Below are 22,350 nucleotides of genomic sequence, written 5' to 3'. Positions count from 1 at the left end.
TCATCAAATTTAACATGCCTTGAGATATAAAAGCGACCATCCTAACCAAGACATTGAAAGCCTCGATGTTGCGAGCTGTAACCCAAGAAAACACAGGGTGTTGATCTAAACATCAATTTATGCTGCTGAAAAGGCCTCAAGTGCGGAAAACAATGACAACCAAATACACGTAGTGTGTTGTAATCTGGTTTTGAACCAAACAACTACTCAAATGGTGAAATATTACCTAACACTCTAGTAGGCAGTCGATTGATTAAATGAGAAGCTGTAACCACAACATATAACCAGAACCGAAATGGAAGAGCAGCCTGAGCTAGCAACACAAGAGCCAATTCAACCAAATGACGGTGTTTACGTTCAACTACACCGTTCTGCTCAAAGGTGTAAGGGCATGTGACTCGATGAGAAATGCCTGCACGAGTTAGTTCACATGACAATCACCTATATTGGCCTCCCCAATCACTCTGAACAAACTTTATGGGAAAGGAAAATTGAGTGGTAACCATGGCTTGAAATAATCGAAACACATCAAGTGCCTGAGTTTTATCCGTTAGCATGTACACCCATGTATGACGTGTACATGCATCCACAAACGATACATAGTATCGATAGCCACATGAAGAAATATGTGCAACACCCCAAAGATCAGTAAAAATAAGCTGAAATGGAACATCATACACAGTAGTAGAAGAATTAAAAGGTACCTTATGACTCTTTCCCATGCAACAAGAAACACAAGTTGTATTTAAGCTATTTGGAATGTTAACATTGATTGAATTACATACATATTTCAACGTTTGAAAAGTAGGATGTCCTAATCGCCTATGTTAAAGGTCAAATACACTAGAACCAATAACTTTAGCTTTATTACACAAGAAGACTTTAGGCTCCATAGCAAATGTGTACAGCCCTTCATGTTGCTACCCTCGAAGAACCACTACACCAGTTACTTTATCTCAAACAAAGCACTTATCAATATGAAACTCAATGAAGACATTGTTGTCCCTAGCAAGCTTTGAAACCGAGAGAAAATGTTTTGTTATTTTGGGCACATACAAGAGACCACTCAATATTAAAGCTCGAGAAGAAGCATTTAAAACAGTTTTACCAATCGAGTTCACCGCTAGTGACACACCGTTACCTACTAGAAGATTACCTGGGCTAGTAAAATCAATGGAATGCATCAACTTGGAGACATCTGGGGTAACATGGTGAGTTACCCCCGAATCAACAACCCAATGCTGACCTGAAGCCACATTTGCTTGAGGCTGACTAGAAGAGGACATTTGCTTGGCACTGCAGCAAGAACATCCTGACGAATCAAATGTGGCACATTTAGCAGCACCATGGTCATCTCTAGATCATGATGAACCAGAAACTGCATTGACCCCAGGGAAGTCTCGATAAAAGCGATACCAGCATTGATCTACAGAATGTCAATTCTTACCGTACAACTGGAACTGAAGACGACCACAACCTCGACAACGTCCATCAGATCGACTACCACGAGATGATTCAGACAAACCAGCCGACACTCTTCCTTGAGCAACATGAGCACTCATTGAAAGATTCTTAGGCTGAGAATCAAAGTCAGGAATCTACATTTCAGTATCAACAAGCATCGAGTAAACCTGATCCAAAGAAAGAGTTTCTTGTGTGGTAGTGATTACTGCCATGAACGGCTAATATTCTCGCGACAATCCTTTAAGGTTACTCACAATATGTTCAACTTGAGACACCAGACTTCCACAAGACGCAAGTGCATCGCAAATTTCTTTAACTCGGGTGAGGTAAACCCGTACTGAATCATCACCTTTCTTCATAGACTGAAGCTTGTAGTGTAAATTCATAACCGTGGTGGTGGATCGATTGGTAAAAAACTGTAAAATTGTGTTCCAAACAGCAGCAGCTAACTCGGCACCAACGAACTGTGGCAACAATGGAGCATTGATCATGGATAGAAGCCATGACGCAAGGGCACTATCTTGAGCTATAAAATCTTCATAGGCTTCATTAGCAATAGTTTTTCCATTTGCAACAACAACTGTCATTGGTGGAGCTGTTAATGAGCCATTTAGCAACCGTTCAAGGCGGTGGCTGCAAACTGTAAGTAGAACCTGTTTCTTTCATAAAAGGAAGTTCATCTCATCGAGCACCACATTTACACGTTTGTTGGTAAACATCCGAGCTGACGAGGAGGATGAATCACCAAAGAGAACTATCACAGCTTAGCAAAGGACTCCAGGACCGAAAGCGAATGATACCATGTTGAATATTGCAGGATTGTTTCAAGAAGAAATGAAAGAGTTCTTTATTTCATTGTACCGAAACAAGAATACTACATAGCACAGTATACACCACTGTTTTTATACACAACCTTAGCAATACAAGGAAACCACCTAACTAACTAACAACCTCATAACAACCTAGCTTCTAGACTTCCTCTACACCTGGGCATGCATGGAGCTGCATCCACATGCATGGAATTACACAAGCACACTCCTTATACACGTGAGCTTGCATCATTCTCTCAACAATTATTCACTCTATCGACTATAGATTCATCAAAATTGATTGAACAAAGCAACTCAAATAAATACAATAATTAAGTAAAATAATCAATTCATTAAAACTACAAAAATCCTAACAAGCAATTCTAAATTGAACGTGTGCCATCGCTTAAACGTTTGATTAATTATGTTTTAAATGTTAAGTCATTTTCTTGACTTGTAAATGCTTGTAAACATTTTTTTAATAGGATTCAATTCCTTGATAAGGGAGGAAACATATGATAGAAAATTATCAACAATTTAAACGTTTAATAACTTTAAATGTTTGCAATAGTATCTACAAAATTACTTAATTTGATGAATATTACAAAGGATGAAAACCCATGCTTTATATCATGAAAGTTTTATTATAGAGTTTTATTACCAAACTGTAAACGTCTATAAACAATGTATAATAATTAGTATGACAAACCTGGCATTTTTAAATGCTTTTAAAATTAATGAATCACCATAAATGGTTCTTAAAGTTTAAAATCTTTAAAGATAAAGTGGTTTTGTTAAAACCTTATAGCCTTTAAACATATTAAAGCAAGGTTAAGAAAAAGTTCTTCGACTCATACGAGTTACTTTTTTATTCTATTGATCACATATATGCTTTAATCATGCTTTTGTATTTATTATCCTTGCATGTATGACCTGAGTGAAATGATCTTTAAAGGTTCAAGTTGATGTATGGTGGTTATAATTAATGACAATTTAAAAAGAAAAATGGTATAACTAAAGTGATAATAATATCGGTTATACTAATATCTATTTAATTTATTAAAGGTATTTTTGTTAATACCATTAGTGATTATGTTGACATATACCATGTTTAGTATTATTTTATCGTACTAATAATCTCACTTTCTTTGAGAAGTTCTAAGCAATTTTGAAGGTTCAAATTGGTTAATTTGGAGAAGAGCTGTTTTCATTCTCAAAATTAAATGTCCTTATGAAAGAGTTGTTTTGATTCTCAAAATCTCTTGAAACAAAGATGAGAGATACTAAAGATAAGGACTTTATTACTATCAGTAAATTATTTAAAGTGAATTTTATTGTTAGCAAATGATTTCTTAAAGGTTAATATAATGGAATTTCTTATGGTTCTAGAATGAACAAAACCAAAGAAGATGGTAAAGATGTGATCAATCTTGGAAAATTATGAGATTATTCTGATTCAAAAGATTATGTTGAAGTTGCAAGCATGGTGAGAGCGAACAAGTCTATTTAGGAATTATAATTATACCCTTGAGGTCAGATTATTTAGACTTGTTATATGTTAAGTCATGTTTTCTAAATACATGAATAAATGAGCCTTTTAAGTTAGTGTTTAAAAAACTTAGTGCATATATTATAGACTGAGATAAACCACTAGTAAAATGACTAAGGTTAAGGCTAAGATAGTAGTGAGCCCAAAATATGTATGCTTAATAAGATATTGTTGTGAGTAAATGTATCAAGCATAATTCTTTAAGAGACCTTAAGAAAGAAAGAAAATCTATAAATGATTTATTGGAAAGTAGTGTGATTAGTATGAAAGTGTATGTATAGGATTAGTTCTATAAAGACCTGATACTTAAGCGTGTCTAGTGCACCACCTCTCTTTCATAGAAGCCTACATGGTGCAATATTCATTACTATGTTCGTTGTTTCAATTTAAAAAATATTACAACGAGTTAAAAACTCTTAAAACTTAATGCAGAAGTTGAAAGAGTAGAGATTAATTTAGTTGAGTGAAATACAAAATTTAGTCATAATAAATAAATATATGATTGTCTCTTTAGGGCTAACATGTTGAATATTATGAATGAAAAAGTGATAGACACTAGTGCAACTAAAAAGATGATTTGTAGCCATTGAGTATACTCTTAAGTAGAGAAAATGAAAGAATGTCTATCTTAAGGAGTTGTGTTAAAATCTCTTTGTGAAATACTAGAGATAATTTTCCTATTGTTAGGAAAAATTGAAAACTCCTAATAAGCATTTTCAGTATTTATAATTTCCTAAACACATCTTATGAAGAATTAGGAAAAAAATTGAAATTCCTTTTGAATGAGAAAAAATCATTAATGATTATAGATGAGATATAAGGAATTTCATAATCATTTGAGATTATGCATACTAATCTTAATGATTAGTTACTTCTCAAAAGTTTAAGAATATAATCACGTGTAAACAAGATTTGAGTTTGTTAAATCATAGTTTTATGCTTAAAACTGATAACAAACTTTACTATAGTGTGATTGAGTATATGTGTAAGAGAATTTATTTACACATTGTTCAAGACATTTTGGATTTATTTATATCCTAAAATGTTAGAAATGCAGGGTGTCTTAAATGATGATCAAAGTGAGAAAGGAACCTAGTTGATCCGCTTACTAAAGGTTAATGTCAGAAATTGGTTCTTGATTTGTCGAGGGGATGTGTTTAAAGCCCATTGGTTTATGAATTTATGGTGGATACCCAACTTAGTTAGATAAGTTCAATGTGGTCAAATGAAGTCATACAAATACTCATAGCGTACATTTCTATTTTCCTATCCTTATGACGAATAATGTACATGCACACCCACATTTTGGGTGGTCTTAGTGAGAAAAACTTGATGAATTTACCGATTTTAGTTTAATATATATTCTTAAGAAGTCCATAATCTAATGTTGAGTGGATAGTCCTAATCACGGAGGACTATTTGAACTTACCTCTAGAGATGATGAGTTTCATTAAAACTCTTAATTAATTCAAACTCAAGAGTTTAGGTGATCCTGGTGAGAATGATATATTGAATTCAACGATTAATGAGGTTGAATATTTATTCTTAATGATTTCTTATCCCAGAGTTTGGGTGGTTCATTTAAAAAATGAAGTTGAAGAAATTTAACATACCTATAATGAGGATGAGCTATTTAAAAAGCTCTTAATTATTTCATAGCACAGTTTGGATGATTTATATTAAGATAAATCTAATGAAATAACCTACGTAAGTGAGAAGGATTATACACCTTATATGAAAAATGTTGGGCCATTGTAGTACACTTACTAGAATCTTGATGAAATAGGGTTATATATATATATATATATATATACATTCGTATATATACTTTGTAGACACATCGAGGACTTTGGTGGATGGAGTTAATTGTGTGTTATAAGTTCACTCTAATCTTAGAAAGTTTAAGGTTCGTTCACTTGTCTAAGAGAAGAATTACTCATCATCACTATGTATTAGTGAGGGAATATTGGTAACACAAAGAATTTCACATTGGGTATGAATTATTTGGCGTAGTCCAATTCGGTTCATGTGTTCCTTTTTAAACAATATCCTCCCGGTAAAATATTATTTATCAAAGTTTATTTTACCTTTTTAGAGCTGTTACAAAATATTTAATATAGTTAATGGTCATAATGGTTATGAGAATTAATTATTTTGTAACTGCTATTGGATTTTTTACCATTTTACCCCTATGTTGAGTCTATAAATGGATGTTTAATTTTCCAATTAATATGTTCAAGAGAAATATATGTAAGTAATTGTTTGCTTTAGAAACATTCTCCTTGGTTTTTATAAACCTCCTTGGAGTGTCGCTTTAAGTTTTGAGAAAATATCAATACCACCAAGTTCGCTCCATCTTACGGGTGTACGAAATTTGGAGAGTCGTGCTAACCTTGGGGGTCATTCGTTCATTGTAACGATTACACACATTGAGACAAATTCACTTTTAAGGCAATGGATTACCACGACATGGTTATTGTTCTATTTATTTATTTTATTTAATATTTTCAGTTAGTACCAACGTCTTGTTTTGCAGGAGTCTATTTTATAAACACATATGAATAGCATTCTTGCTGAAACTTTCAAAATTTTCATTGAAGTCTCGTTTAACTCTACTTTAATTATTTTGATTGTCACTTGCATTCCCCACTTTACTACTCAAAGCTGATTGGTCACTATTGTCATCCTCAGCCTCCAGAACAACCCTTTTTCTATCCCAACTTTTGTACCGCTGGAAGCACCACCTTCACTTTGTCCCTATTAGGTATTGCAGTGATGCGAAACCAGAAAATATAATCTGGAATCAAAGAACTTGTTTATTGAGCAAAATTATTATTGTTGCTTACACCTTAGCTACACTTAGTATTTATAGCTCATTTGTAACTAAATTGAAACAACCTAACAGCTTGAAAACTGATTTGTAACTGCATTAACACACATCTCAGCTTCCTCAGCTAACTGTTTCCACGTATACAAGCATATCACACACATGTCACCTTATGCACACACATGCCACGCACATTATACTTTGACATTCTCTCCACTTCTTCTTCCTTCCTTCTTCTAACAAGGCAGCACCCTTAGTTTTTCGCGAAACTGCTCAAATGCTGGTTTAGTGAGTGGCTTGGTTAAACCATCAGCCACCTGATACTCGGTAGGAACATAGCTAACTTTAAGTTGCCCAGCAATAATCTTTTCACGCACAAAGTGAACATATAGTTCAACATGCTTGGACCGATCATGACAAACCAGATTTATACTCAAAGCAACCGCACTCGTGTTATCACACCAAATAACAGGTACATCCGACGCCGAGAAACCAAGGTCACGGAGCAGTGCAGTGAGCGAAGTGACCTCTGCAGCAGATTCAGTAATACTTCTATACTCGGCTTCCATTGTTGAATGAGACACAGTCTTCTTCTTCTTGGAGCTCCACGCAACCAAGTTCCCCCCAAGAAAGATACAGTAACCAGTCATGGACTTACGATCACGGACATCGCCAGCCCAATCCGTATCTGAGAATCCTTTAACACACAACCGGGCATCATGATTTGAGAACATCAAGCCATAATCTAGCGTGCCTGCCAAATATCGCAGGATTCACTTGACTTGCACAAGGTAAACATCGCGAGGGGACTGCATGAAATGCACCACCTTATTAACCGTGAATGCTATATCCGGTCGAGTATGACACACATATAATAGGGCTCCTATAATGCTTCGATACTCTCGAGCATTAGACAATGGATTACCCTCTTGATCAGCAACCTTCGCAACAACCATCGGAGTACACACAACAGTTGCTTTGCTCATGTTAGTTTTTTTTAACAACTCATAAATGTAGGCTCGCTGGTTTAGCATCAAGCCAGCTCCTATCTTCTTAACTTCTATGCTCAAGAAATATGACAATTCACCAAGATCTTTAAGTGAAAACTGATTGCTAAGCATATACACAACTTTATCAACCACAGTAGCAGAAGTACCTATGATAATAATGTCATCGGCATATACAAGGGCATAGGTACAACAGTCATTCTGAAGTCTAACAAATAAGGACTCATCCGCCTTTGACTCTACAAAACCTAGGTCCAAAAAACTCGACTTCAGCTTTTCATTCCAGTTTCGATGTGCTTGACGAAGACTATAAAGTGCCTTCTGTAACTTACACACCAACGGCGTACCATCTGCAGTACATTGTTCGAACCCTGGAGGCTGCTGCATATACACCTCTTCATTCAAATCACCATTCAAAAACGCATTATTAACATCAACGTGCCTTAACACCCAGCCTTTTGCAACTGCCAAGGCAAGAAGAATATACACAGTTGAGAATTTCACCACTGGGCTGAAGGTATTTTTGAAATCGAGTCCAGAAACTTGTGTAAAACCTCTTGCAACCAGCCGAGCCTTGTGCCTGTTCACAGACCCGTCATGGTTTTGAGCTTAAATAGCCACTTGTACCCTACCACATTTTGATCAGCAGGTAAAGGAACAAGATGCCACATATTATTCTGAAGCAACGCTGAATACTCAGCATTCACTGTAGTAGTCCACGGTTCTGATTGAAGAGCTTCTTCAACAGTGGATGGAACATTATCATAAAAAATGTAGTGAAAATATTCGGCTTAAAAGCCCGACACTTACTTCATGTTAACATTGGGTGACTATTACCAACAGCAGATTCTGTTATGACATCAGGCAACGATTGAACATCTTGATCAACTTGAGGTACTAATTGAGTACCACCAGAATCTACAGACATATCAGCTGATTCACTAGCCGTGTCTAACCACATGGCACTACCATCAGATGGACCTGCAGGTAATGCATCAACATTTGGCACATGAACATTCTCAGTGCCAAGCTTGGTAGTATCCATAACTATATCAAGTGACCTGCTGAATTGTGTTCCAATTGATGACTGAACAGTAGGTGTGCTAGTAGCAAACGGAAAATGCCACTCATCAAAGCATACATGGTGAGAGACTATGACCCGTTTATCAGGTGTTAAGCAAAGAAAACCTCGATGCCGAGGACTTACGCCCAGAAACGTGCACGGCTATGACCGAAAGTCCAGCTTATGACGGTTGAAAGGACGCAAGTGAGGAAAATAGCGACAACCAAACACCTTGAGTGAGTTGTAATCGGGCAGTTTACTAAACATACACTCAAATGGAGACATGCCAGCCAAAACTTTTGAAGGCAAACGATTAATCAAATGTACAGCCATCATCATCGCATATGACCAGTAGCTAATTGGTATAGAAGTCTGCGCAAGAAGCACCAAGGCAAGTTCAACTATATGTCTGTGCTTACGCTCTACCACATCATTTTGTTCTGACGTGTGTGGGCAAGTAACACGATGCACAACTCCATCTTCAGTAAGTACCGAGATAACCTTCGATACTCACCACCCCAATTGCTTTGAACAGCCAGAATTTTCACCCCAAACTGTGTTAGTACTAGTTGCTGAAAGAGTTGAAATGCATGAATAGCTTGAGATTTGTCCTTAAGCAGGTATAACCACGTATGCCGAGTACAAGCATCGACAAAACTAACATAGTACCTATGACCATTCGAAGCAACAGGTGGACGAATTAGAGAAGGGAAGCTTATGGCTCTTTCCCATATGGCAAGGAACACAAATTTCATTAACATCTTGTTTAAGATTTACATCAATCATCTTGCATACTTACTCAAGGGTTCCATGTGCAGGATGCCCAAGGCGTCGATACCACAATTCATACAACTTTTGCGTAGCAACAACATTATTTGCTTCAAAAGAAACTTGTTTATTATGAATGCAATCAACTCGAAATGTATAGAGCCCATCATTTTCCTGCCCTTGCAACAGCACCTCACCAGTATCTTCATCACGAACACAACAAGATGAGGCATGAAACTCAAAATATACCCGGTTGTCCCTAGCAAGATTAGAGACCGAGAGAAGATTTTTAGTAATCTTAGGAACAAGCAGCAATTCATTCAACATCAACGCTCGAGAAGATGAATCAAAAACAATGTTACCAATGGCTTGAATAGAAAGTGAACCTCCATTACCAATAACAAGCTTACCTGGCCCGGTGAAATCCTTCTGATTATGCACCTTGGCCGAATCTGAGGTGACATGGTGTGAGGCCCCAGAGTCAACCACCCAGTGGTCCCTTGTGCTGGAGGCTTTATGAGACTGCGGTTGCGAGGAATAACAAACCTGAGCTTCTACACGAGCCTTTGTATAGCATGTACATTCGTCCACACCACCCGAAGCAGAATCCAGACTGGAGTAGTGGACTGTCCCTGAATAACCACGTGAGACAACACAATCAGACGACCTACCAGTAAACGTCTGATCAAACCTGTACCAACAGTCAACAACCACGTGTCTATTCTTCCCACATAATTGACATTGAACGCGAGGTCGACCACGGCCACGACCTCCAAATCTACCCCCAACACCAGGTCCTGACCGACCAGATGATCGATCATGCACGCCATGACCAGCAGATTTCAAGGTAGAGCTAGACTGAGCTACATGAGCACTCATCGAAAGATAATCTTCTTGGGCATCAAAACCGGCTAGTTGAGTTTCTGCATCGATAAGCATCGAGCAGACCTTTTCCAGTGACAAGGAATCTTTCATGGTGGTTATGAAAGCAACGTACGGCTGATATTCACGAGAAAGTCCCTTTAATATACTTGCTACATGTTCAGCCTGTGGAATTGGACTGTCACAGGAGACCAACGCATCACATACTTCTTTGATGCGGGTTAGATACACACACATACTATCGGTTCCTTTTTTGATAGACTGAAGCTTGTAGTGGAGACTAATGACTGTCGTGGTGGACCGATTGGCAAAAAACTGCAACATTGTGCTCCAGACCGCCGCTGCCGTCTCCACTCCAACAAACTGGGACAACAAGTGATGGCTGATCGTGGATAGTAACCAAGACGCGAGCGCACTGTCTTGCGCCACATACTCCTCGTGCAGTTTGTTTGGCACTGAATCACCATGCTCATCGACCACCGTGGTAGGAGGAGGACAAGTTAACAGTCGCTCTAAGCGATGACTTCGAACAGTTAGTAAGATCTGTTGCTTCCAAAGTAAGAAGTTGGATTCATCAAGAATGACATTAACCTTCTTATTTGTGAAGGATTTACCAGCAACGAACTCCATGGATCAGTTGAAGCACGGTCAGTGAGGAAGAAACCTCAAGAACTACCGGTGAATGATACCATATTAGGTATTGCAGTGATGTAAAACCAGAAAATATAAACTGAAATCAAAGAACTTGTTTATTAAGCAAAATTATTATTGTTGCTTACACCTCAGCTACACTTAGTATTTATAGCTCATTTGTAACTAACTTGAAACAACCTAACAACTTGAAAACTGATTTGTAACTGCATTAACACACAGCTCAGCTCCATCAGCTAACTGTTTCCACGCATACCAGCATATCACACACACGACACCTTATACACACACATGCCACGCACATTATACTTTGACAGTCCCTGTCATCTTATTTAACCTAACTCACCCGTCCTCAACTCCCACAATCAACTATACTATGACCTATAATAGCACAACTAAAATAGAAAGTTGGAAGTCACTCACACTTCAAAGTACCATCATTGTTCCCCCCATAAGAATGAATCTTCTCAACGGTTTCAATAGTAGGTAATTTAAACAAGTTATTAGTCCACGAAATTATCTCGACCAAACAATTCATATCAGGACTATTATGTCATCTAAAGTTTGAAGAGGAAATAATTTTTTTAATTATACTGGACCATGTTCACTCTTGAGTAGATATGTTTGATTTTGAGTTATGCAACACACTAAACTAGATCCGAGATGAATTAATCTTAAATTCGTTTATAGATTAAATTCATGTGTGACATTCAAAATATATTTGTCTTCATCCAAAGTAAATGTAAAACTATATTTGTGACTTGCATGCTTTGAAAGATTAAGGATTAATCTGTCTCAAAGTAGTAAGCTGATGGTTGACATATTAAGTACGTAACTCATACATAATATAAGTGCATCTATAGATATGAAATTATAGCTTGATTAAAGAATTTGTATGATTTATAAAAATTGAACATAACGGTAGGTCATTCATCAAGGATAGATAATTTAATTATTTCTTTGTGTAGTAATTATTTTCATTAAATAAATATCAACTGAATATTGAGATAAAAATGATCAAATTAAATGAATGAATATAACTTAAATAGTTCATAGAGATCAAAGAACATGATCTATTTATAATTAGATCGTTGGGAAAAATTACTATTAACTTAGTTTTCTATAATTTTATATGTGTGAGTTCGATTACGATACTTTAGTGGAATGACATTGTGATCCAAATAATCATGTAATTGATAGATAAAGAGACCAAATTAAATTACATATTATTTTAGTTCATATTATAAATATGTTCAAATGATCCATTTGCTAGCTTGATAGAATTTATAAATGATATACATGTTAAATTACGAACAATCAAAGAAATTATATATAAAAATAGATTGCATAAAGTTATTTATTGACATCTTTGAGACTTAACGAAATTCCAATGACTTCAAAGAGCCTATCATCTACCGTAACCTACAAGGAACATCAAACTAGAGGAATGCCAAAAATACGAACCCTCAATGAAAGCTTAGAAAAATCTTACTCACTTGGGCTAAGTTTCGACGCAAAGTCTTTAGAAGCTAAGAGAAACCCATGAAGATCCAATTACATCTTGGACTAAATAAATTGTCACTCATTACTGAGAATTCTTGAACTAAATACTTGCAACATTAAAATATAGAACGCTTAAATTATGTCAAAACTATAATACAGGGACTAAATTTTCAATTTCTGCATAATAAAGGACTAAAACCATGATTTGACCTTTTGGGAACTTATTCAGAATTGAGAAACCTAAAAAGGGAGGGGATTCTTAAGGGTACTCCTCTACAGTTAAGAACATGGAATGCAGTAACGAATGTACTAAGAATTATCAAAGAAGGGATTTTACTAAATTCAAATAAAACAGATGATTATTGTTTAAAAGATGTAATACAATCAAAATATACACTTTTTAGACATATTTTGCTATTACATCAGTAACATCTAGCTAGCTAGTAGTAACATTTTCAGCTAATAATTAAGAACGTAAAAGTATGACCTATATTAAAAAGTAGACTGCTGTATGATCATTGTCTTAGAAGCGGATTTTTTTTCCGATGCGTGTAATCATTATAATAGACGAACACCATCGAGGTCACGGTCTTTCCAATAATTCGTACACTCAAAAACTGGATTAAACTTTGCCAGAACTGCTCAATATGGAATTATGTGTATTACCAACAATGTAAACACAAGAAAAAAAATGGAAATGGTAAAATATAAAGTCTGATAATATTTTATTTGAGGATCTTGTCTGAAAAAAGTACACACTAGTCGAATCGGACATACCAAGTGATTTCTATTTAACGTGGAATTATTTGTATTACCAACAATCTATACACGATAAGAAACGCTGCCAATTGGAGAGAGTAGAAGAATTTGATCACCATGTTCCACCCCATTAAAAGCCAGCTTCGACATTTCTGCATCAAACAAACTACCTGATCTCTTAGCCACCTTGGCCGGTGGAGCAACCGCCAGGGATTCATCAGTATCCCCTACCATGTTCCAAGAAGTTGACGAGGGCGGTCGATCATATGATTCGTCCCTCGATAATGAGTCCTTCCCCGTCAGGCTTTGCACCAGGCTCATGAACTCCTCCGGTCTAACATGGATGATCTTCGGCGACCTCAGATAGACCACCACAGGCTTAATTACCTTGCTGCTGCCGCCGATTCGATTTCGAATATTATTATGCGCTGATTTCTTGATCATCGATGAAGAATCGCTAACCTTTAACGGAGAAGGCCTTGGACCCTGCATCGAAGATCTTCCTCTAATGGAGTGTTTGATTTCACAACTTCCACTCTTAAAACCCATATTGTTTTCTCTCTTCTTCTAACACTGAACTTATATGTATATTGATAGTGCACAAGTAAGAAGGAGACCAACCAGGATTGCTAAAAAAATGGCCAACAAAATTATTTAGCACACAGTAAGTAAATTTCACAGGAAAGTAAGACATAAGACTGAAGTAAAAAAAATTATAAATTTTTGAAGGAGAAAACCATATTAGACATTAAAAGAAATAGACTGTGATAATATTTTAATGATTGATAAGAGAATTTTCTTATTTTATTTAATTCGAGGAGATTAATTTAGATTTAAACTATCAAATATAAACGAAAGTTAAACGTGAAAAACAAATTGCTATTACCAAATAGTAAGTTGATGAGGCTAACGTAACAGTACAAAATAATAAATATATGGTTGGCCGGACAATCTATCATCGAATAATTTAATAATTGATGGATACTTGATCAAGAATAAGTAATGCTTACCATCCGGCTTTTGAAGTCAGCTCATCATTTTGCAGTTGATTAGTTTGTAGACTTGTACAATATATGGGTTAGTTGCTTGATGATTTCATATAGATTTATATATTGATTTTTTTTAATTTAGATAAACTATATTAATCCCATTTTTAAATTATTTCATTATAAATAAAATATGTTATAATAAAAATGTTGAAAAATATAATTATTATAATTTTAAAAAAATATCTAACATTATTTTTTTTATGAAAGTGTTATGATATTCAACAGAACGATTATACATGGGAGGGTTATCCGTGCCTCATTAAAAATCTCCTAATCTTAGTCGGAGAACAAGAGTGCAACTCGTAACACCAAGAAACAAATCAAACAAGAGCCAAATGGTAGTCAAACAAGCTAGACGGAGTAAAACTCATAACTAACAAGGAGGCACCATATCCTCAATGATCAATAACATATAAAATGGGTTAAATAGATTTTATTTTATTGATTTCGAGGATCATATTGATTTTTTTAAAATTTAAATGACTTATTTAATTTTATAGAAAAATAAAAATTATTTTGAATTAGAAATTTTGAATTTTTTAAAATAAAAATATATATAAATAGGGATGTAAAAAATTGATTTGAACTGTATAACTGACTGAAATTGACTTGAGTCAAAACTGCTTTTGACCTGAGGTGTTGATGATTCGAAGTCGATTCGAATCCGAACTAGTGGTAACTTGAACCCAAGTTAGACCTGAAAATTTTGGATCTAAACCTGACCTGTATTCGACTTGAGAACGACCTTAACCCGAATTAAACATGATAATATGATAATCGAACTCGACCTGCATCTGACCTAGTATGAACCTGAGCCCGAGATTAACTTGGTAAATAACCGATATTACTTGACCTGTAATGAACCAGATTTGTATCGACTCAAACTGTAAATAATCTAATTTGTTATTGAATTGATATGATATTTATTTGACTTGTAAGTTACAATTGACGAAGTTGTGAAATTATATATTTATGATATTAAAGTGTTACAAAATACATCTCCATAATTTAAAGTACATGGTTAATTATTATCATTAAATTAATATGTATGTTTTTATATTTATAATTTTAGTTTATAGATATATTCAAAAAATTATCAAACTATTTATTTGAGATTGATAAAGTTAATAAAAGGTAATTCTTCAAAATTTAGAATAAATTATTAATTAAAATTATTAAATTAGTAAACTTGATTTTATATTAATTATGATATTATAAAAAATAGTTAAAATCATTGAATTTATTTTATTAAATGATTTATTTTATTAAATGATTTATTTATTAATTATTAATTTTTTAATTAAAACTTAGATTTAATGAAATTATATTAATTATGTTAAAAAATAGTTAAAATCATTGAATTTATTTTATTAAATTATCATTGAATTTATTTTATTAAATGATTTATTTTATTAAATGATTTATTTTATTAAATTATTAAATTAGTAAACTTGATTTTATATTAATTATGATATTATAAAAAATAGTTAAAATCATTGAATTTATTTTATTAAATTAGTAAACTTGATTTTATATTAATTATGATATTATAAAAAATAGTTAAAATCATTGAATTTATTTTATTAAATTATCATTGAATTTATTTTATTAAATGATTTATTTTATTAAATGATTTATTTCATCCTCCTTTTCCTTTTTATCTTGGATTTAATATAATAAAATAAATGTTGTTTTGGTAAACTACATTAAATGGTCATTAAAGTTTCAATAAATTTTCATATTCTCAATTAAAGTTTCAAAAGTAATGAAATTGTCACTAATTTTATCGAATTATAACAAATCGGTAACTAACATTATTAATTTATAACAAATTGGTCACTAAAGTTATAATAATTTAAGCTTTACATTTTCCATTCTTTCAATTTGATCCCTATGTATTTTATAATTTATTTAAATTTCAATTTAAAATTTCATATTTATTCAATTTAGTCCTAAATTATATTATTTTAAATGTTATTAATTCTAATTTATCATATTTTGATGATGCAGTTAAAGATAAATTATGATAAATTTATTTTTTAATAATTATAATTTTTATTATTTTTACTTTTATTATTTTTAAAAATTGAATTATGATATATATATATATATATATATATATATATACACACACATAAGGGTGTTCATTTTTTGGTTTTAATCGAATTAACCGACCGAACCGAATTAGTTTACTTAATTCGGTCGGCCACCGAATTAGTTCGGTCGGGGAACGGTTAAGAAATTTTTTAGAATTCAATTAACGATTAATTCAGTTCGAAATCGGTTAATTAATCGAATTAACTGAAATTAAATTTTAAATATATTATATATAACATATGGGCTCAGCCCAAACCATTTAAAACTCAATTAATAATTTAATATTCAATAACTTTTAAACCTAAATCAATATCAATTAATTAAAAAAATCCATATAAAATTTTTATTTTATAATTATATAATATTTAAATTAATTGTAAATTATTTTTTTGAATTAAAAAATATTCAATTTTTATATAAAATAGAAAATTTTAAAAAAATTCGGTTAATTCGAAAATTAGCCGAATTAACAGAAATTTATTCGATTCGGTTAATATTTTCAAAAAAAAGTTCCATTTAGTTAATGGTTAAAGAAAAAAAAAAATTCGGTTAATGGTAATTCGGTTCGATCGGCCTCCGTTTTAACCAAATGAACACCCCTACACACACATCATACATACATGCATATACATATACATGCATCATACATACATAGGGATGGCAAACGAGTACAGTTTCGTGGATTCCGCACCATATCCACTCCAATTGGAGAGGGGATGGGTATAATTTTAGCGGGTAGTGGGCGGGTGTGGATTTATAAAGTGGTACCCGCCCCGCATCCGCCCGCCCCACATCCGCCCGCCCAGCTAAATATCTATTAAATTTTGGACCATTATGAATTTAGGTGTACTTTTAGAGACTAATTTATAAATTTTAATATTATATAATATATAACATATAATTTAACTAAATATTAAGGATATTTAGTCTTTAATCTGGTATTTAATTAGGGAAATATTCGGCTCTTTGATTAAACCCATAATCCCACTAACCACGTCACTTTCCATGTTTTTTAGCCCATGCTGCTCATCCAAACACAAATTAGCCGTACTATAAGCATTAACATCAAAAGCAGCAGTTTCCATGTTCTTTAGCCCCTCAAAACCCATATTAGGCGCACTATGAGCATTAACATCGAAAGCAACACAACAATCCAGCTCTACGACTACATGCTCCCTACAATCTGTCTCCATAACATTCGTAGAGCCACTTCTCTGACAAATTGAAGCATGCGCTGCTACCCCATCACGAACTGTCTGGGAATCAACTCCAACATCTCATTAGTTTGTTGTCAGGCGGGTTTAGATGGGTATGTCGCTAGTGGGTAGTGGGTGTGGGGATGGATTTGAAAATGTACCCGCGTGGGCGGATGTGGATTTGAAAATTTGTAACCATCATGGGTGGTGGGCGGGTGGTGGATTGAAAAATAGTAGGTGGGTATGGGATGGGGGAGGGGGTATCCGCATCCGACCCGCCCCGTTTGCCATCCCTATTAACATACATCATACATATATACTTATATATATATATATATATACATACTTATGTACATACATCATACATATATACTTATGTGTGTGTATATATATATTTGTTTCAATTTGATCCTTGCATATTATTTAATTTATTTAAATTATAATTTATAATTTTATATTTGTTCAATTTAGCCCTTAAAATTATATTATAATATCCAAAATCTTATAAACTTTTGTTCCCTAAGTTTTGAAATGAATGCATTTCAATCCATTTTTATATTAGTTTCAACTTCACATTTACAATTATTTCGATTTGATCCATATGAGTTGTTAATTTATTTAAATTTAAATTTAAATTTGTAATTTCATATGTGTTCAATTTAGTTCTTAAAATTATATTTATATTTGAACTTGGCACATACTTATTTATATTTTTGTAATTTACTTCAAACCCTATAAATCACATAATAAACTTCATTTCAAACTCTATAAATTATATCATAATCTCCAAACCCTATAAACCTTTTTTCACCAACTTTTCAAACGGATGCAATTTAATTCATTTTTATATTAATTTCAACGTCACATTTTATAATTATTTCGATTTGATCCTTCATCCATGTGTGTTGCTTAATTTATTTAAATTTCAGTTTTTAATTTCATGTTTGTTCAATTTAGTCCTTAAAATTATATTTTTATCAAAATTGAACCATAATCATTTATATTTTTTTTATAATTTACTCCAAATCACACACAATTACAAATTACAATTTGATGTTCATGAAAGACAAAAAAATAATTAACCAAAAAATGACCCTACCTGAAGCCAATTTGTACCTGGTAAGATCTGACATGAATTTAGTCTGTCAATGATGTGACCTGATCTGAATGAGATCCGACTTGAAGTCCATACAAACATGAATTAACTTGATATTTAACTGATTCGAACATGAATCGTTTTGATCCGTACTGCAATTAACCGATCTAAACCTAAACTGAATCTGATTTCAAATCAACCTAAAAATGACTCGAACTGATTTGACATGGACCCAACCTAATCCGAGTCGAACCATTAAATTGACTTGACACATCATGTATCCGATTTGACATGACTTGACAATATCCAACTAAAACCTGAATGATTACCTAATTTCACATCCGTACTAAAAAAACACTAAATATATATATATAAAATATTATAAATACTATTAAAAATTTAAAACATATATATGGCAAACTATAAAATAATAAACTATTAAAAAAACATTTGCACTACATTTTTCGCAAGAAAGTGAGGGAGATGAGGATGTCTTTAGTCCCTATTCTCTAGTGAGCAGTATATCATATCATAAACCCTTTTCCAGTTTTCCCCATCAATATAAATCAAAGCTTAAGCTAGATAGAATAAAAAAGTTGAAGAAATTCTTCATCAGTAGTAACGTAGTAATTCCCCTTATTTGTTATGACATTTTAGTATTAAATATATGGGTAAAGTAAACAATTAATGTTGATTTTATTTTATTAAGTCTTCATCTATTAAAAAATAAAAAACAGCCCTTTGACTATAGAACACTACTTTGTTCGGTCATTCGACTATTAAAAGTTATAAAATGATCATCCAACAATTTATATGTTCCAAACACATTCTTTTTCGTTAAAGAATTAGCGACCTTCTAAGTTGGACGTTAACTTGTTGACTGAGATATGATAAAATCTTATCACAAATCGTTTGAGTTGTATTTTATAGATCGAGTCTCCATTTGCATTATGTCGTTCAACCAGTGCTTAAAACAATATGTTTTTGAGCTAGTGTTTGAAAGTAATGGTAGTGCTAGTAAACATCATTAAAATATAATTTTATCAAAACGCAATCATCAAATTAACGTTTAACTTAAACGATTTTTAATTTTTTAACATAAAAGGATGAGTTTGGAACATATGAATAATTGAGTGATCATTTTGTAGCTTTTAATAGTTGAAGGACTCAACAAAATATCATCCTATAGTCGAGGGATCATTTAATAATTGTTAATAGTCAAGAGACTCAATAAAACAACACCCTATATGTTCAAAGATAACTCTCAACCTTTTGACAATGAGCACTCACACCTCTGACATCTATGGTGTTTGATAAATTTTTAATTTTTTTTAAAATTTTTTAAATAATTTATTATTTTATAGTTTGTGATATTTTTTAATTTTTAATAGTAGTTTTTGTATTTTGAATATATATATATATATATATATATATATATAATTTTTAATAATTTAATATTTGTTTTTAATAATTTTTTATATTTAGTTTTTTAAATATTAAAGTTGTTGGATCAAGTTTATTTATTCTATAAATTTAAGTTTAATTTTCACGACCAACTCCTAGTTAAATTATTTGCACTTAAGTTTGAGGTCTAATTTAAAGAGAAATGGCTAATAAATAATCAAAATAAAATCAGGGAATGCTCAAGTAAACTTACGGACCACTCTAATTATACATTAAAATACTTAAATTCAATTCATTTGAATTTAACAATGCTTGAACTGAATCTAAAGTTTTTTTAACAGAATTCAAATAACTTAAAAAGCCTTCATGTGTGGTTAAGAACAGTAACAACATCGTTGATAATCTAAGTACCAAACTTCCGGTTTTATGATAATCTTTCTTAGGTTTATAACATAAATGGTTCTATGCATTATTAGTTTCTGTCAAGAAGGGTAAAATCTTGCGTTCATCATGCAGCAAAAACTGCTGTTTATTTGTTTATTTAGTTCTTCTATCCTTGTAGGTTGTTGAGATTCGACAGAATGGTGTGACACTCATATGCTCTTGTTAACTATAACTGCAGTTCCATTCATAACTGAAAAATGTCATTTCAAATTTATAAAGCAAAATGATATATCCTCATGAATCCACGAAGGCGTTCATGGCTGTCACTCCGTTCCCTCTCGTGCTCCATCTTCGTCCGGGGCAGAAGGATCACCTCCAGTTTCGGGGAGGTTTGTGGGAGGGCGACAGCTGAGGGTGCGGCTATTTGTTGCTGTTTCCCTTTGACGATGGCCAAGTTTTTAGTTTTAGCGATTTACAAGATCCCCGCAGGGCTATTCAGCCGTGCTATCAGTAAGGTGTGTTGGAAATATGAAACTGCAAAATCACACCGTTAGTACTGACAGAAAAGATAAACAGTAATTTAAAAGGAACATATTCGTAAACCGTGTCGTGATAAAATCACTGCATTAGAAACGAATTCGCCCCGATGTGTGTAATCGCTACAATAGGCGGACCGTCCTCCGAGGTTAACACGGTCGCTTCGAATTCCGTACACCCGAAATCGGAGTGGACTGCTGGTGGTATTGCTCTTCTTATCAAAAAACACACAGAGAGAATATATTTAGAAAACACTTGGAGAGTGAATTCTGAAATGTTGATAGTGAAATTAAATTATATAACTCCTGATAACCAGCTGTCATCAGCAGCCTATAAATATCAATTGAAATCTTTCACATTTTTCATTTGTTTCTTTTAAAGAAAAATTCCTCTAAAAAGATAGTTCTCTTTCACTCAATAAGAAAGTGAGAAATTCAAACCATAAATATCCATTTCTAATAGTATTTCTAATATTATGTGGGATTGAGCATTATCAACAAGATGCAAAACAAAGGGTTTGTTGAGCCGTGCAGCCGGAAGGGCGGTTGTGGTTGCGGATGCGATGGTGATAGGGATTTTCAGATTCAGACTGTGGAGAGGGTGGAAAGCTCGGAAGAGAGTCAGAAAGCTGTGAAGGAACTGGAAAAAGAGATGTTGCAGAAGTTTTACGGGAGTGGATTTTGGAGAAGTCCTTCTAATTGTCGATGAAGATAATTAAGAAATTCCATCTTTATTGCACCATTTGTAGCTCATTTTCTGATATCTGGGTATTAATAACTCAACTTTGGGATTTTCTGATATCCAGGTATGAATGAAAATAAATTGAAAATGGATTTTGTTGATGATGATAATAAAACTTGAAGTGCTCATGACTCGTGATTATTAAAGTTTTTATATTTTTTGCTCATTTTCTCTCTCGTTTTCCGGTTTTTTTTTCTGGTTATCCCACGGTCATTTAATTGCTAGTTTTGGTGGTTACATTATAATATTTAAAAATTGGTTAAGAACTTGTTTCCACGTTCGAAGATTTAAAAATAATTTTCGGAAATTTATTTAATTGTTGTAAGCTTCTGAAGGTGTGTCTAATGGAGATAGTTCTGTTCGGTTAAATGATGATTCGATTAGATTTTTATTAAGGACTGAATGTTAAATATTGAAGGTTTAGGGGCAAAGTATGAACATTGAATGTTTTGGTGCCTAAGTGAAAACAATGATGAATTGGAACGATTGACCATTGACTAGTGATGGTGGATTTTGCTTGGGTGTTATTTCGGCTTCGTTGGGCAAATAAGGTAAACGAAAAGA

At 33.2% G+C, this 22,350-nt stretch overlaps 1 protein-coding gene and 1 pseudogene across 1 annotated transcript; one reads left to right on the top strand and one right to left on the bottom strand.

Moving 5' to 3' along the window:
• Positions 1-13,334: 13,334 nt before the first annotated feature.
• On the bottom strand, positions 13,335-13,841 carry LOC120135635 (annotated as a pseudogene).
• A 6,963-nt stretch (positions 13,842-20,804) lies between these two features.
• LOC120135634 lies at positions 20,805-21,753 on the top strand. The gene is made up of 2 exons (XM_039151880.1): positions 20,805-21,023; positions 21,547-21,753. The coding sequence occupies exons 1-2, from the start codon at positions 20,805-20,807 to the stop codon at positions 21,751-21,753; spliced, it is 426 nt and encodes a 141-aa protein (XP_039007811.1).
• The last annotated feature ends 597 nt before the right edge of the window (positions 21,754-22,350 follow it).

The sequence above is a fragment of the Hibiscus syriacus genome, unplaced genomic scaffold, assembly GCF_006381635.1.
Source record: "Hibiscus syriacus cultivar Baekdansim isolate YM2019G1 unplaced genomic scaffold, ASM638163v2 tig00110610_pilon, whole genome shotgun sequence".
Classification (NCBI taxonomy): Eukaryota; Viridiplantae; Streptophyta; class Magnoliopsida; order Malvales; family Malvaceae; genus Hibiscus; species Hibiscus syriacus.
The sequence above is the reverse complement of the archived record's forward strand: the minus strand, read 5'-3'. Positions and strand labels throughout refer to the sequence as shown.